Source organism: Polypterus senegalus, chromosome 13 (genome assembly GCF_016835505.1).
Source record: "Polypterus senegalus isolate Bchr_013 chromosome 13, ASM1683550v1, whole genome shotgun sequence".
NCBI classification, from domain to species: Eukaryota; Metazoa; Chordata; class Cladistia; order Polypteriformes; family Polypteridae; genus Polypterus; species Polypterus senegalus.
Genome location: NC_053166.1, coordinates 69,695,851 through 69,713,632, shown reverse-complemented (window position 1 = coordinate 69,713,632; position 17,782 = coordinate 69,695,851). Strand labels below are relative to the sequence as shown.

Here is a 17,782-nt window from a genome sequence, read left to right as displayed (position 1 = left end):
TTGGTCAGTTTCTTCTTCGTTTGTGTGTGTTTTAACAAACCTGATAAATGCATAATTGTATTTTATGTGAGCTCTTGTCACAGCGCTCTGTGCCTGCCCTCAGTGATCACCGCTGTTCAAAATAAGCTGACTAGACTTGAAATGAATGTGTATACGTTACCGTGAAATGCACAACTTGCACGAGTGACTAGTGACAGTAGTACAACATTTATAACAAACAAAAAATGCATCTGAACAAAGTTGTCCTAATTTACCCCAGAACAATGTAACGTCTGTCTAGAGTAACCATTGGCGATGTTCTGCTAACGCTGGAGTTTTGCCTCTGGAATGAAGATGAACTAAGCTTGCTGAAAATGGTCTTCTTCTATCCCAGACCAGAAAGAAATAAAGAAGGAAGGGATTTTATTTTCAGAGTAAAGCGGGAACAGATTTTTTTTTTACACAATTATAGAAATCACAATAGCGCAAGCAGGAAATGGCCGATGGAGTCGATCACTTTCGATTCTCATCGGGAAAGCGATTCAAATTTCACAAACTTCCGTTCTTTTATTTTTTTTTTTACAGACGGCGCATTCAGCCCATCCTCCCCGTCTTCTCGTAAGACACCCCCAAAAGGACATCGTGCACACAGCTCCGTCCAGACACGACATCCACGGAGATTTTCGGCTGCCAGTCGCATCGCTTTCATGCAAGTAATTATCGTTTCGTGGGTCACGGTGTGTATTTCACGGATAAAGGCTTCTACGGGAAACTGCTGATGCAGCGACTTTTGGTCGGTGCTGTTAGTCGTGGTGACGACTCTGATTTATAGCCATTTAGTTTATATGAAGTACTGTACTTCGGCTCCTGCTCTTTCGTTTGCCGAAAACTAAACTTTGCCTTCATACTTAAATAGACTTTCCTCCTCCATATTGTAGAGTTCGGTTGGAGGCATATTTGAACTCTAGAAGAGAGCCGTTAGTAACGATTGCGTTGATTTGCACACATGGCGTTATCGACTGTTTGGAGCTCGAGTAGCAAGTGCGTGTGCTTCTTACCTTGTCGTTGTGCAGTGGTACAGGGGCATTCGCACTTGTGCCTGGAGGTTATTTATCTATGCGCTTGTTGTTTTCAATACAGTTGGTATAGCTAAAAAAATAAAAAGTTGCACTCTGTATTCTGTAAATTTTAAAAATGTTATTTCTGATGGCATTATATCATTGTCAGTATTCTGAGGAGACTTTCCACTGTACTATTTTCGCATGACAGTAAACTTGAACTTTGGACAGGAAACCCACCCCCACCTCAAAACGCAGCGTTTTATTTTATTATGCATTGGCGTTCTACATGTGTAAGTGGGTATGTTCGTGATTCACCGACGACTTATGGTGCCCACGCGACCCTCAACGGGATTCATTTGGTTTATTAATTTACATAATGCACTTGTGTACATTATGTAAACGAGTTATTATCTATTGCATGTGTACATTAATACATTCATTTACGTAATCTATAAAACTGTTTGGAATAACAAGATGCTGCTTATCCACCGTGCAATTCTGCTTTATTAAATTGTTTCAAGTTGCTGTTTATAAATTTGTGATGATGTCAGTCAGGTGTGCTCTTAACTGAAATTACTTTAGTTGTGTTAATGGATTCAACACCTAGAGAGCTTCCTAACTTGGCGATTCAAGTTCACGTTCACGTATATTGTTTGTCAGAGGGTCGCAGCCTTTTTTCCAGACACTGAATCCGTCACTTGTCCTGGAGTTTACCACCCAGGGCGCTTCCTCCTCTTCTTTAACTGCGTTACTGTGAGATGGAGAGAGAGAGGGGGGCGGATTGAAGCCTTTAGACATTCAGCAGCCCACCGCTTGAGGTCCACCACGCCGCGATCGAACTAGGGGCGCAGTTTCGTGCGTGAGTGGGCAGATCTTTTACGTTGAAGGAGCCTTTTCCCGGTTATACTAAACGTGTTATATCGTCATTTACTTCATGAAAATGAAGTTGCCTGTATGAGAATGTCGTGTAATTAATATTATAATATGATATATGGAACTACAGCGGAGAGGGGACTGCGTTATGATTTTTGTGTAATTGTGGAATTTAAAGGCTGTAGAACTGGGCTTGAGAACCTTAGTGCAGCGGACGCCCCCGCAAGTGCCAACTACAAAGTATGTGTTTAAATTTTGAAAACATAAATTCATTTTATTTGTTTATTTATTTTGCATTTTTAGGCTAAACAAAACAGTGAACTTTTGTGTCGCATCACTTGACAGTATAGGCAACAGATCGATGATCCTCGATATTTGCAGACTACAAAAAAATTTATCAAGATAAGAAAAGGAAAACATCTAAGCGCGGCTCGAAGCAAGCAATTAGTAGAGCGAGCCATTGCCGAAGTTTACCAAAGGTAATGATGTGCTTGAACCATCAGAGCGAACTGCGAGTGTCAAAACCGTGGCGAGCTCGACAGAAGGCACTTGTTCGTCTTGTCCTCCCTGCCTTCTTCTTCCCACGAGCTTATAAAATGTGCCGAACAACCTGGCAGCCCCAGACGCATACAGAAATAACGTCGCGCAGTTTTTGAATAGAATTAAGTAAGGAGCAGCACTGAGGTCTCAAAATGTTTAACTATTATGTAACACCACAGCAGAGTGAGGGACCCGCGACAACACAAAGTGTTGGAAACTGCGATTGTCTCAGAATTCCATTAGTACACTTCTGGGCTCACTGTGATTAGTTTATATATATATATATTTATATATATATATAAATATATATATTATTGCAAATATTTTTTATTGTTAATAGTTGATTCAGTCTGAGGTAAAAAAAATATTAGTGAAGCAGTACGTTAAATAATACTTAGTCTGATAGGTCCGCTGTAGCTTGACTTCCAGTAACGTTCGTATTTTGTTCCTATTTTCAAATTATTCTCACTCATCATACAAGGGGGAAGATTACCGGTTCCCCTAGTGCAGGGGTCTTCAACTAAAATCTATCGAGGTCCAGTCAGAGAAAATTTCTTGAAGCAAAGGTCCGGTCCGTCTGAAGATCATGTTGTCTAACTATTTAGTATCATGTCTATTTAAGTAGCCTAGTAGTTGTATCAACATCTGCATGTAATTAATACTAGACTTTCAAATCAAATTAGTTTAGTACAATTCATAATCCTTTTGACAATATTTATTTTCAAACACAGAACTGAACATTTATGTATGACTGCAAATATGTACTTTTTTGTTCTGTCAGTGTATAATTTCTTCTTTAATTTAATAAACAAAAGTAGGGCTGCACTTCAAAATAAGACAAAAATAAATTATGAAAACTGTGCATGCTTAAATTAAGTGCTAAACTTCAGAAGAATACAAAAGGAATGGAGAAAAAGCTTAACATTTCCCCTTTTCTGTTTCACATTTTGACTCAAGTCTCAACCAATTTCACAGATAACAAATCTCAACACATCTTAACAATGTAACAGGTTTAAATGCCCATTTTCTTCCCCTCTTATATTCATTGCCACACTTTTTTGCTCAGTGAGAGAATTGAGCTCTAGCTTGTCCTGCCAGGGTTTTAAACCTGGGCTTGAATGGAGTCAGAGCCATTCTCATAGACATGTGGAGGTGTTCATTGTTGAGCCTGGAACGATATTTAGTTTTTATTATGTTCCTTCTTTTAGAGAGCGCCATTTGCTCCGTATATTTCTGTCCCTTTCTTTATCCAGCACAGTCTCACAGTATCTCTCAGTAGTCTTTATTTTTATCGCTACATTTCTTTCGAACGTTTCGGTTCCTGACCTTGCCTCTAACACACGTTTCACTATCTTTCTTCTTTTCGACCGTATCTCTGAAAAATCCCTCCTCTGTTTGCGTACATGGATTCGTAAAACAACGTTCACCGACTAGAATCCGCAGACTTGATTGGATGAGAGGTATCACGTGAAATGGCTTAGCGCGTATACTGTGTATTTCCTCACCATTACCGTAAAGATTACAAAAGCTGCGCCTGGTAAAAATAGAAGCGCCCCATCATGTTTAAATGATAACCTTTTGTTTTGGCTGTAAGTCAAGGTCCGTATGAGACAGCTTTGCGGTCCGGATGAGAACCGAGGTCCGCCTGTTAGTGACCTCTGCCCTAGTGGGTCGCATATGGTAGACTGTACAGTCCTTGCGATAGCTTGTAGGACTAAACGAGAAAGTGCAGCGGATTGAAGTCAATTGATCGTCTCTGTAAACGCCATAGGATGAGTTTTGTCCAACAATTGACGTGCTCTTAGAAAGGAGTAAAACAGAACTGCATTTGAATCTGAACCACACCAATCTGAAACACGAATGTCACAAATCGTGAAGGTGACCCTACAACTGCATCGATACTCGTCTTTGTGCGAGCTCAGCAATTCGATGGTATTTTATTTAGCGCTTTACACGAAACATGAAAAAAGGGTTTACAAAGTTTCTGTTGGAACTGCGCTTACTGTGTATGCAAAGCCCGTGTAATATCAATACAGTATAACAATTCTTAATCAAGCGGGTAACAGTATTGTAATGCGCATGTCAAGGATTTCCACGATAGTTTCAAAGACAACTCAATGAAAGACTCGAGCAATTCGCATTTATCGCGTACAAAAAGTTCCACGGTCTATTAACATGTTAGCATATAGGGGGTAAAACAGAATCTGCCGTTATCAGCTATGTGAAACTTAACATTCTAGTCAAATTAAGCAAACACTAATGTGAATTTACCATTAACATTAAAGTACTATTTGCCTCTTACAAACACATCATGTAGCACTGAAAAAAAATATTGCTGTGTAATTTGGTAGTTAATGACTGGCAGCAGAGTTGCCAGTAAGTATTGTAAATATTACAGTAAAAACTGTACATGAAAGTAGTGGTTTACTTTAATCACTGCACAGGATACTACCAGTATAGTTTACAGTAAACTACTGTAAATACCAGCACAGTATCAGTAGTTTACTGTAACATAAACTTCTTAAAATCATTCACATAAAATCTCACTAGAATGTGTCATAATTTAACAGTTTTCATTCTAAAAGATGAATAAAGTAAAAATTAAAAGGCCTATCATTAACAATGGATTTCTGTAAGGTGGTGTTTTTAAAATGGTGTATTTGTTTTTTGTACCTTCATTTAGTATACATCTACAGCATGGCATATGCAAAAATTCACTATTTCTCAAATGTGTGCATTTGTGAAGTGGTAAATGGCCCACATAAATGGTTAAATCTCATACGTAAGTGTCCAACTTAAATGGTAAATGTCTCTGCTAAATGCTGTCAAAGTTAAATGTTAAATGCTCAAATTAAACGGTTAAATGTTGAACTTGAATGGTAAATGTCCAATTTAAATGGCTAAATGCCACACTTAAATGCTAAATGTCACACCTTAATGGCTAAATATTTAATTTAAATGCTAAATATCTAACTTAAATGTCAAGATTAGTCTGTGTCTGGTCATTTTTCTGTATTAATGGCAAGTTGATTGTGTTAATGTACCATGTGGAATGTAAATTTGCAAATTTGAACTGTCAAATGTAAATATGAAATGTTTAAACATTCTGTGTCAAAATTGGAAGCTGGGTGAATTGGTTACACTGACTGCCTTGTACATCTGCATATCAGCTGAGACAAGGCGAGAGTGAGAGTGATTATATAAACCAAAAATTTGCCGATCTTGGGTTAATTATTAAATAAAATGTTCCATAGAGAACCATTTCAGAAGCTCTGAGCTGTGTCTGTTGTTTTCCTTGGCTCTCCGTCCACAGTGTGCCTCATGAAAGAACGGTGGTCTTGAGAGGATTGTAGTCTCCCTTGAATGAGTTTACAGGAGAAGGCTCTGGCACTCATAACTGGGTTAAACAAGCTGAACTAAGAGAAACTTGCCTGAAAAATAATAATGTGAGATAGTTTCTTTTAAGCTTCTAGCTTTTTTTTCTGTAAGAATATATTTCTGTGAATAGATCTTCCTAACCTTTCCTTCTGGAAATAATGTGCTAACATTTTCTTTTGGTGATACCTTAAATCTGTGTGTGTCTGAAGCATGGCCAACATATTTTTCAGTTTGCAGCCATAAACACGGCCTCTAACGTGTCTTTTGCAGGTTCAAACCTGAGCTCTGATTCCTTGTGTGATCCTAAGAAAGTCATTTAATCTGCCTGCATTCTGAAGGTAAGAATGCAATTCTGTGTTTTCTTCGTTTCAAATGTTTCAGCTACTGGAGATTATCCTGTCAGGAATAAGTCCTTGATCAAGTTCCACTTAATCACAGGGCACACAACACCATCCTGCCCTCACAGCTCACCCATTCAAACCCCAATTCGCCCACACACTCACTCATTCCCACCTGGCCAAATGTCTGTCTCTAGTTAATTTGTCCCATAACTTTTTTTTTTTTTGGTGCTTTGATTAGGTGGTGGTGGAGCAGATCAATACCACAGAAAACCAGAAAAAGAACAGAAGAGACAGTAGGGGTTAGTACGGATTTTGGAGCCACCATGAATAGTAATGATTAATTAATTGAATATAACAACAACAACATTTATTTATATAGCACATTTTCATACAAAAAATGTAGCTCAAAGTGCTTAAAATAATGAAGAGTAGAAAAATAAAAGACACAGTAAGAAAATAAGATAAGTCAACATTAATTAACATAGAATAAGAGTAAGGTCTGATGGCCAGGGAGGACAGAAAAAAAACCCAAAAAAACTCCAGACTGCTTGAGAAAAAAATAAAATCTGCAGGGATTCCAGACCATGAGACTGCCCAGTCCCCTCTGGGACTGATACAGAGCATCAAGATTAAACTAAAATGAAGCTATGAGAAACCATGTTAAAGTAATGTGTTTTAGCAGTTTTTTAAAGTGCTCCACTGGATTAGTCTGGCAAATTCCTATTGGCAGGCTATTCCAGATTTTAGATTTTAATAGCAGAAGGCTTCCACACCACTTCTTTTAAGTTTAGCTCTTGGAATTCTAAGCAGACACTTATTTGAAGATCTAAGGTTACGATTTGGAATGTAAGGTGTCAGACATTCCGAAAAATATAAGATGGAGCGAGATTATTTAAGGCTTTGTAAACCATAAGCAGTATTTTAAAGTCAATTCTGAATGACACAGGTAACCAGTGTAGCGACATCAAAACCGGAGAAATGTGCTCGGATTTTCTTTTCCTAGTTAGGCTTCTAGCAGCTGCATTCTACACTAGTTGCAATCGGTTGATGTCTTTTTTGGGTAGTCCTGAGAGGAGTGTGTTACAGTAATCTAGTTGACTGAAAACAAAAGCGTGAACTAATTTCTCAGCATTTTTCAATGATATAAGAGGTCTAACTTTTGCTATATTTCTTAGGTGAAAAAATGCTGTCTTAGTGATCTGATTAATATGCGATTTAAAATTCAGATTACAGTCAACAGTTACCCCTAAATTCTTTACCTCCGTCTTGACTTTTAATCCTATGCTTCAAGTTTATTTCTAATAACCTCATTATATCCATTATTGCCAATCACTAAAATTTCAGTTTTCTCTTTATTTAGCTTGAGAAAATTACTATTCATCCATTCAGAAACACAAGTAAGACATTGTGTTAGTGAAACAAAAGAGTTGGGGTCATCAGGTGCTATTGATAAACACAGGTGCGTGTCTACAGCATAGCTGTGGTAGTTCACGTTGTGCCCCGAGATAATCTGACCTAACAGAAGCATGTAGATCGAAAAGAGCAGCAGACCCAGGATAGAGCCTTGCGGAACACCATATTGGTTATCATGTGTCTTTGAGTTGTAATTACCACAACTAACAAAGAATTTTCTACCTGCCAGGTAGGATTTAAACCAATTTAAGACACTGCCAGAGAGGCCCACCCACTGACTACGACAATTTCTAAGAATATTGTGATCAATTGTATCAAATGTGGCACTTAGATCTAAGAGGATGAGAACAGATAAATGGCCTCTGTCTGCATTTACCCACAAGTCATTTACTACTTTAACAAGTGCAGTTTCTGTACTGTGATTTGTTCTAAAACCCAACTGAAACTTATCAAGAATAGTATGTTTATTGAGGTGGTCATTTAGCTGCATAATGGCCGCCTTCTCTAGAATTTTACTTAAGAAAGGCAGGTTAGAAATAGGTCTAAAATTTTCAAAAGCAAAGGAGCCAAGATTATTTTTCTTGAGTAGGGGTTTAACTACAGCAGTCTTAAGACAGTCTGGAAAGACCCTCGTATCTAATGACGAGTTTACTATGTCAAGAATATTATCAATTACCACGCCCGATACTTCTTTGAAAAAACTTGTTGGTATTGACATGGTGGCATTGGCATTGAACTTCCACCTCATCTAGCTTAGGCTGTAGGTTAGGTGTTTGTCCCCCCAGTGTCCACCTGAGATTGATTCTACAACCCAAATATCTGCTGTAAGTTGGCACTTTTGTGATAATTTTGTTTGAGCTGGCTTTACAGCTTTCCCCATTATTATTTGGAAACATTGTGTGTCAGTGGTAAATCCATAGATGGCTTCTGTACAATATGGAGACAGTGTTTTACCACAGTGAAGTGTTTACTAATGAGAAGATCAAAAATGGTCAGACAAGTGTAAAGAATTAAGAATGAGTAGGGTGCCCATACATGTATACTACTGACGGCACCGTTAGACAAGTCTGTACGCTGATTTGGATGAACCAAAGAGAAATTCGGTGTCTGGTACACCTTCATCCTTTAAAAAGCAAATCATTACTTGGTGCTCTTCTTTGCTGCAAGCAGAGAGATGAGCGGCCATGTTTACTTCTAAAAAACAAGAGAAACTTGACTGATCAAGGTTGATGCTTTGCCACTGTGACAACAGACCTATTATGTTTTTGTATGTACGCAGAGAATGCTATACAGGCAGCCCAATCAACATTATCACAAAAGTGTGGCTAATTACTGACATACCCTCGTATATTACTTTGGTGTGGGTGGCTGTGTGTCCTACAAATGACTGTTATCCTGTACTTTCTGCCCAGAGCCCAATACCTCAAGAAGACTTTGGCTTCCATGTGTCAAAAGAAGGTCCTATCCTTAAGTACAATGGTTTCTCTCATCGGTGTTATGCTGCTGACACACAGGTGATACCTCTGGTCAGGATGCATTCAGTGGTGCATAAGTAAAGGTTTTTTTAGTACCAGGGAGGGTAGCCCAAAATCCCTGAAGCATCTGATGTGGTAAAGGCATTGTTCGACCTTCTTCACCAAGGACCAGATCAGGTACTCTGTGATGTGGACATCAAGGCATCTGAAACTGTCCACCTTCTCCTCCTGAGTGCTGCTAATACTGAGGAAGTGGTAGTTCCTCTGATGTTTTTCCCCAAAGTCCACAATCGGCTCCTTTGTCTTACTGTCATTCAGAAGTAGACTGTTGTCCTGACACCAGTGTGATAGAGTCTCCACATCATCTCGGTAAGCCTACTCATTGCTGTTTGAGATCAGCCTCACCACTGTTGTGTTATCAGCCAACTTGACAGTCATCTTAGAGTCATGTGCAGCCATATGTGTAGAGGGAGTGCCGCAGAGGACTCAGAACACAACCCTGTGAAGCCCCTGTGTTGAGGGTGAGGGATGATAAAAGTGTGGCCACCTGAAGTTTGCCTATCAAGAAGTTAAAAAATCAGCTGCACTGTGAAGTGCTCAGATGTGGGTTCCTGAGCTGGAGAGGTTATTGTGGTAAATGCAGAATTACAGTCTAAAAATGACATTGTCCAGGTGGGCTAATACCGTATGGAGGATCAAGGTGATGGCATCTTCCATGGATCTACTGGAGCGATATGTAAACTGTAATGCCCCTCAAAACACTTCATTACTATAGGTGTTTGTGCAACAGGACAGTAGTCATTTAGGCCAGTTGGGCTTGCTTTATAAGGCACAGGGACAATGGTAGATCTTTTTAAGCATGTTGGTATGACAAACTTGGTTAAAGGGAGAATACATTTTACTATAAACACTGGTGTGGGCTGATTGGCACATATCCTAAAAACATACTCTGGAATGCCATCCAGACCTGCTGCCTTTCTGGCATTTACTTTCTTGAAAGCTTTCTTTATGTCATGTTCCAACAAAGTAAGTGCTGCCGTCTCTCTGGGTAGAGCTATTCGCAGATGTGGGTTGAACAACTTGGCTAAATATGCATAATAACTTTCATAGCAAACTTTCATAGCAAAGCCAAAACCCTTTAATTTAGCTGATACAAAGATTTTATGGATAAATCATTACAAAGTAGTACAGGTTGAAACTGGATATATCCCCTAAGGGTATCGATTCTCAGCACACATGGCAGGGCTAATGAAATGAAATCATTAATACCGATGGCTCTATTCACAAAAAAGAAAAAGCTCAAAAACAAAGAGCCTTCCATTGAATGTGATGCAGCTTGCAAAATATTTGGTGTGGACTGTGTTTCCCTCACATTCTCTCATGTATGCTTTTAAAAGAAAACCACAAGAGTTCTGTTACCCAAAAATTAAGTTGACACACCTGAACAGTTACCTCCAGTGGTTCTCACTTGTGTAGCAAATCCTTTTAATGGTACTGGACACACTCCAGCCTCAATGTTAACAAGTCAGTGGATGTTGCCCTCTCACCAGCCCAGTATTATGACCTAGAGCCTTTTGACTATGTTAGGATGCTTTTATTAAATTCAGAAATCTCTCACTGCAGCTCATTGCATGGAGTTCTTACAGGTGTCTGCCAGCAGTTTCTGGGCAGAAGTGAGATCACTGCATATCTAGACCAGCAGTTTGATAATAAATGTTTATGCATCGTCACAAATCAAATTGGTTCACACGCTACCCAAACCAAACTCTAACCTTAACAAAACTAACCCTAACATTAACTGAACCCTAATCTTAACCATTTATCTTACATACTACCCATACTAACCCCTAACCTTAAGTTCTGTCCTGTAACTGCTGGTCAGGAACAGGTGGTGTAGACCTGTGGTAATGTATGGTGCTCTGGCTTTGCAGTTGGATATGATTGGTCATAACAGGTAACACAATGTTAGGCCTACAGATGTTGAGACTTCAAGGTCTTCATTAGAGCTTGAAGTCACCTTATATTGATGGTTGCACAGCCAGGTAATCTAGGTGGCTAAATGCACTTCACAATTTAGACTGATCAACAAACAAATCTACCAGGATTATTTCCTCTCATGGCCAGGAACATGTTATTATTTAGATGCAGCATCTGCCTTTTGTTTTGACAAATTTGACATTTTCATTTGTTTACATTTTTATTATTTTCCTAGTGATATCATCATGGCATCATTATCAGCTATGTGTCTTTGGAATTCATGGATGCTGTCATAATGTATGTTTAATCTCTTTGAGGCTGCAGATTTGATAGGAACATGATTCACATGCCATATCACCTGTAACGTCATGGCGGCCATGACATACAAGTTGCTCATCCACATTTAACAGTTCACAAACATTAAAAGGCAGAACATGTGAGAGACTCACACACAAGGAAGCAAACTATCAAATAATTTAGGAAAAGTCTTCCGGTTTTGACTTCAGTTTTGATTTGACTACATATTTGTTTTTAAAGACTAACTTTGTTGAACAATCGTTAAGTCTTTACTGTTCAGGCTTTTGCTTCTTCTTGTGAAGAAAAATTGCAAATTGTAATATAATAACAAAGAAACTTCTCATTAAGAACGATAAACCTGAGCACTGTCGCTGGCACCCATGAACAGTAAGTGAATGGTCATTTGATAACTATAGATGGGAAAATCTAAATGACAAAGTACATATTGCTCTCAGGAAGGGTGATAAAGAATTCTGGGCCTGGAAAATAGAGAATGGAAAGAAAGGGCAAAACTATGAACCAGAAGACTGTTCTGCTGCTAGCAACTAGCCACCCAGTCATGCGCCAGTTGGACCAGTGACAAAAACTAAATGGCATTGGAAAGAATGCAAAAATAATTTAACTAACTTAAATGCACTTTTTACCTCAAACTTAAAATCAGTGCTAAGAAAAAAATATTAAAATCTATATAAATAAAATCATAAGCTGTGTTAAGTTGGATCTGTCTGTCTGTCTGTTTATTTGTTCTCTAAGTGCACAAAAACAGCTGAACTGATCTTGACCAAATTTTGGGTGTGCCTTGCTGTTGGTGCAAGTTAAAATATAAGCTATGTGCGGTATTGGGAAGAGAGGTATAACTTTGGGTGCGCAAAATACGAATATTACCTTTTTTAGAGTAGAGTATAACAGAAGACACCTGATTACATGACCATCAGCCCCTTTCTGGATTCTTGTGGTTCCTGGTTTCAGTGAAAATAAAAGGCTGATTTATCAGAAAGCCTGAAGGCCTCTAGCTGAGTAGCCTTCTATACAAGTTTATTTGGTTAATTTCAGATTGTGATTTAACTGATTATAAGTGTCTCATCTCTGTTTTTTTTAAATCATCACCCAGGTAAACAATGGAGCCCAGCATCACAGATATCATTTTAAAACACTTGGAAGAGCTTGGTGAACAGGATTTCAAACGCTTTCGTGAGAAACTGAGAGAACATAAAGTGCATGGGTCAAATATTCCATGGAGTGCCCTAGAAAAGGCTGACTATTACGACACAGTTAATAAAATAGTTGAATGTTTTAAGGACGATGCTGTGGATGAGTCTGTGAAAATCCTGGATCATATTGGTAATAGGAATGTGGCTCAAAAACTTAGAGCTGAACATAAAGGTAAGGAGATGCCATTAGCAGTAAAGCAGTATATCTAAAATGCTCTTGGGAATTAACATGCCATTATTAATGTAAGTGAGGCAGTTATGATGCTGTTTAGTTATTGTGTTCTAACCATCATAAGAAGGCCAAACACCTTCTGTTTTTTAAGTGAAATCAACTCATCTATGTGATTTGTTCCACATACACAAATTGAATTAATCAAAACTCAGGATCAAAGAAAAAAAAAAAATCTCTGCTGGTCCAAGGCCTTCCATGACATAATATGTTTGGTGGAAGTCTTGATCACATAGGCACCTAAAAATATTGAAAATAGGCCCACATTCCATCTGGATTCACACTGCTTCATCCAATTTTACATAAATTACCTGTCATTGGTTAACTTAGGCAAACTAAACTAGGGAATAGAATTTATCAAAGTGTTTTTAGCTCCTTTGTATAGTTTTCTCTTGTTTTTAGTAAAGAAAGAAACAAGGGAAAATGCCCTTTCGGAAAAAAAAACAAAAAAAAACAAAAGAAAATGCTAGTGAGAGTGAATGGAGATGCTGAGGAGTGTGTAGAACTAGTGGAGCTTAAATGGGTGACAGACCTGATTGCCTGAAGCACAAAAACTATGGTTGGTGAAGTGAATAGAATGTCAAAAGTGTGAAGGAAATCAAAAATTTTGTGGGCTTTGGTATGTGTAAAAGTCCCCAATTAACTTGTGTGTTTAATATTTAGAAAGTCTAGTAAGATTTATATCTGAAACTACTAACATTGTGGAAAAGTAAAAGGGAAATTTAACCAAGAATGTTGGAAATCTAATTTGAGCAATAGGAGGATTCTGATTTTGGTCTTTGCTGTCTAGCTTCAATTCTGACCTGTCTGTGTTTTATAGTTTGATGGTCACTCCTCAGAAACACTCTAATAAAAGATCCACTGCGGTGTGCCATGGCTTGCCTTATCAAAAATAAAGCAATTTTACCATTTTGCTATTTGTTCACATTTTACTGGTTTGAGAAATTCCATCAGTTACTCAACACTGGTGCCATTTTTGTTTCTAATGTTGCACATTTGCAATGTGATGTTAGAGTGCTGTGCATCTATGAAAAACATGGAAACGGGCAGATTTAAAAACGCAGAGTGTAGAATCTGAGGAGTAAATGAGTAGAATAAAATCAAAATAGCTTATCTTCAAGCTAAGGTCAAAGCTAGAAAAACTGAAAGTACCAAAACAACAAAACCCAAAAATCAAAGTTCTGAAAACAAGCAGAGTTTCCTGACAACAGAAGCTCTTAACACTACTGTATCTACTGAGAACACTTTCGGTTTTGAATTTATTAATAGACTTGGATACTTCCTACTTTCTTGTATACGGACAGAAAGATGACATTAAAATAGTCAGTACCAGAAGTGATGTGCTAGCAGTGTTACTAACAAAAGAAATCCTCAAAATGGCCCCTTGGGATTAATAAAGTATCTATCTATCTATCTATCTATCTATCTATCTATCTATCTATCTATCTATCTATCTATCTATCTATCTATCTATCTATCTATTGTAGAAAACAAAATGGTACAGCACCAAAACAAAATAAAAAGGTGAAAAAAAAATTAACAATTAGAAAACAAATCCAGTGTCAAAAATAACAACAGTCATGCTTCAAAGGATGTTTCAAAGCCATAAAATGTAAAGAAAAACATGGCATTATTGAAAACCAAAAGTGTATAATAAAATATGTGTACATGATGTCATGGCAGCCATCTCTAAAAAATTGAGAATCAGATTGTTTAGTGTTTGCAGTTTGTTTCTTAAAAAATAAAACCAACAACACAAGAAAGTTAGCTTCTTAAACAGTCTCATTTGTTTTCAGGTTTTCTTTTTGTCCTGATCTCTTACCCGCTTTAAGACATAATCACTTCAGTGCAGTGTTTACTGAACTAGTTTGTCTGACTACTCCCTTGGATAACCTCCACGAAACCTATCACCACTTATAAATAAGAAGCACAAAACTCTGATTAAGAACTGCATTTGCTATCTTAATGATATCTAGACTAGATAGGTCTACCGTGCACAGCCGCTACTTTGGTAATTTGGATTATGATTTTGTCTTAGCATCTAGATTAAAAAAAACTCTGCTACTTTAAATAAACACTGTGTTGCTCAATGATATAAGCTATTTTTTTATGTTTCCTAGCTGAAACAATTATGTCAGTGTTTCAGATAAGTCTATTGTGTTAGTCAAGTGCCTTATGTAAGATGGTAAGGTGGTGGTGTCTTGTGTTTGACACACACACACGTATACCAAGGATGCCTGCACCATAGTTACACATCTTATGACTGGGGTGCCCAATGCGTCGAAAGATAGTGCAGGTAGATCACATTTAATTCAAAAAAAAATTTTGTTAAATGTTAGTTTATCATATATCCTCCCTATGGCATTTGCCATTTGATTGACATACAGGGCGGCCAGTCTGAGATCTCTTTCCTAACACAATGGTCATCCCGCACGCACGATCAAACGCGCAAGCTACTGCAAAACTCCAGTTGTGATCTAGTTAACCTTCCAATTTATATCGACTAAAGAAGGGATTTTAAAAAAAAAATTGTTTGTGGAGGGTATGGGCTGGATATGGAATTGGAAGTGGATTTTTTTTCTTCACAATGTCACAATCGAAGTGCGTTTGTCTGATCTGTCAATCTATCATTGATATTCCAAAGAAGGAAAATGTGGAAAGGCACTTTCGAACTGTTCATAAAAACTACGAAACTGACTTCCTTCTGAAAAGCGATCTAGAGAAAGGAGAGGGAACTAAAATCTCAGTTAATCGGACAGCCGTCATTTTTCACTCGGCCGAAATCAAAAGCTCCTTGACTGCATTATTCGGCTGTACTTATTTATGCGAGTCAGCCTTTTCCCACATGAAGATTATTGAATCCAAATACTGTAGTGACCATAAATGTATTGAATTCTTATTATGCCATAAAGGTTGTTCAGTTATGCAAGGTATGACAACATACTTTTTATGTATAAAGTATACTCAGTATATATATATACACACTGCTCACAAAAATTAAAGGAACACTTTAAAGAAACACATTAGATACATCAGATCTCAATATGAAGTTGGATATCTATACAAATAACGACAGGGCAATGTCTTAGGAACAAAAGGATGCCAAGTCTTTTAATGGAAATAAAAGTTTTCTGCCTACAGAGAGCTCAATTGTGTAGACACCCTAAAATCAGAGTGAAATGAAGATGTGGCAGGCTAGTCCATTTTTTCAAAAACTTAATTTCTGCTACTCAAAATGCTTTTCAGTATCTTCTGTGGCCCCCACGAGCTTGTATGCATGCTTGACAACGTCGGGGCATGCTCCTAATGAGACGACGGATGGTGTCTTGTGGCATTTCCTCCCAGATCTGTATGAGGGCATCCCTGAGCTGTTGTACAGTCTGAGGAGCAACCTGGCGGTGCCTAATGGACCGAAACATAATGTCCCACAGATGTTCTATTGGGTTTAAGTCAGGGGATCGTGAAGGCCATTCAATTGTTTCAATTCCTTCATCCTCCAGGTACTGCCTGCATACTCTTGCCACATGAGGCCGGGCATTGTCGTGCATTAGGAGGAAACCAGGACCTACTGCACCAGCGTAGGGTCTGACAATGGGTCCAAGGATTTCATCCTGATACCTAATGGCAGTCAAGGTGTCTTTGTCTAGCTTGTAGAAGTCTGTGCATCCCTCCATGGATATGCCTCCCCAGACCATCACTGACCCACCACCAAACTGGTCATGCCAAATGATGTTACAGACAGCATAACATTCTCCATGGCTTTTGCAGACCCTTCAACGTCTGTCACATGTGCTCAGGGTGAACCTGCTCTCATCTGTGAAAACACAGGGTGCCATTGGTGGACCTGACAATTCTGGTATTCTATGGTAAATGCCGATCGAGCTCCACTGCGCTGGGTTGTGAGCACAGGGCCCACTAGAGGACGTTGGGCCCTCAAACCACCCTCAAGAAGTCTGTTTCTGATTGTTTGGTCAGAGACATTCACACCAGTGGCCTGCTGGAGGTCATTTTGTAGAACTCTGGAAATGCTCATCCTGTTTGTCCTTGTCCAAAGGAGCAGATACCAGTCCTGCTGATGGGTTAAGGACCTTCTATGGTCCTGTCCAGCTCTCCTAGACTAACTGCCTGTCTCCTGGAATCTCCTCCATGCCCTTGAGACAGTGCTGGGAGACACTGCAAACCTTCTGGCAATGACACACATTGATGTGCCATCCTGGAGAAGTTGGATTTCCTGTGCAACCTCTGTAGGGTCCAGGTTTCGCCTCATGCTACCAGTAGTTACACTGACCATAGCGAAATGCAAAACTAGTGAAAAACAGTCAGAAAAGATGAGGAGGGAAAAATGTCAGTGGCTTCCACCTGTTAAACCATTCCTGTTTTGGGGTCATCTCATTGTTGCCCCTCTAGTGCACCTGTTGTTAATTTCATTAACAGCAAAGCAGCTGAAACTGATTAACAACCCCCTGTGCTACTTAACTGACCAAATCAATATCCCAGAAGTTTCATTGACTTGATGCTATACTCTGATTAAAAAGTGTTCCTTTAATTTTTTGAGCAGTATATATATATATATATATATATATATATATATATATATATATATATATATAATTTTTAATGTAGGTAGATCATTTCAACCTAGTCGTTTTAAAAGTAGCTTGCAAGACGAAAAAATGTGGGCACCCCTGCCTTATGACTTGACAAGCTGCATGCACCAACTTATAAAGAGGAATCCAACTGAAAAAAACTGTACAAAAGAGGCAAAGCAGGGTTCAATTATAATGAATCACCCATTAGTTCAGTAATTCCATAGAATCAAGGTTAGGCTGACCTTTAACGAAAGACAGGCACTAAAATTGAATTAGACTAAATATTTTACTAGAATACCATTTTTATCTCAGAGAGCAGCACAGAGGTACAGGTGATATCACTGCTGCTTCACTGATTCACTACCTTGGGTTTGAGTCTCATGTCTAGTTCCTTGGTGTGTGAAATGTTTCATCCTTGT

At 38.5% G+C, this 17,782-nt stretch overlaps 1 protein-coding gene across 6 annotated transcripts in view; it reads left to right on the top strand.

Moving 5' to 3' along the window:
• Positions 1 to 488: 488 nt before the first annotated feature.
• LOC120543268 (NACHT, LRR and PYD domains-containing protein 3-like) overlaps positions 489 to 17,782 on the top strand; it is a 48,059-nt gene continuing 30,765 nt past the window's right edge. Inside the window, exons 1-4 of one of the 6 annotated variants that reach the window (XM_039776275.1) lie at positions 489 to 692; positions 5,767 to 5,899; positions 6,102 to 6,169; positions 12,446 to 12,717. In XM_039776275.1, coding sequence (XP_039632209.1) covers positions 12,453 to 12,717 — 265 coding nt within the window. In that variant the 5' untranslated portion in view covers positions 489 to 692; positions 5,767 to 5,899; positions 6,102 to 6,169; positions 12,446 to 12,452. Of the gene's footprint in view, positions 717 to 1,702; positions 2,154 to 5,766; positions 5,900 to 6,101; positions 6,170 to 11,984; positions 12,718 to 17,782 lie in introns of those variants that run through there. The other 5 variants (XM_039776277.1, XM_039776274.1, XM_039776276.1 and 2 more) reach the window with 5 other exon arrangements.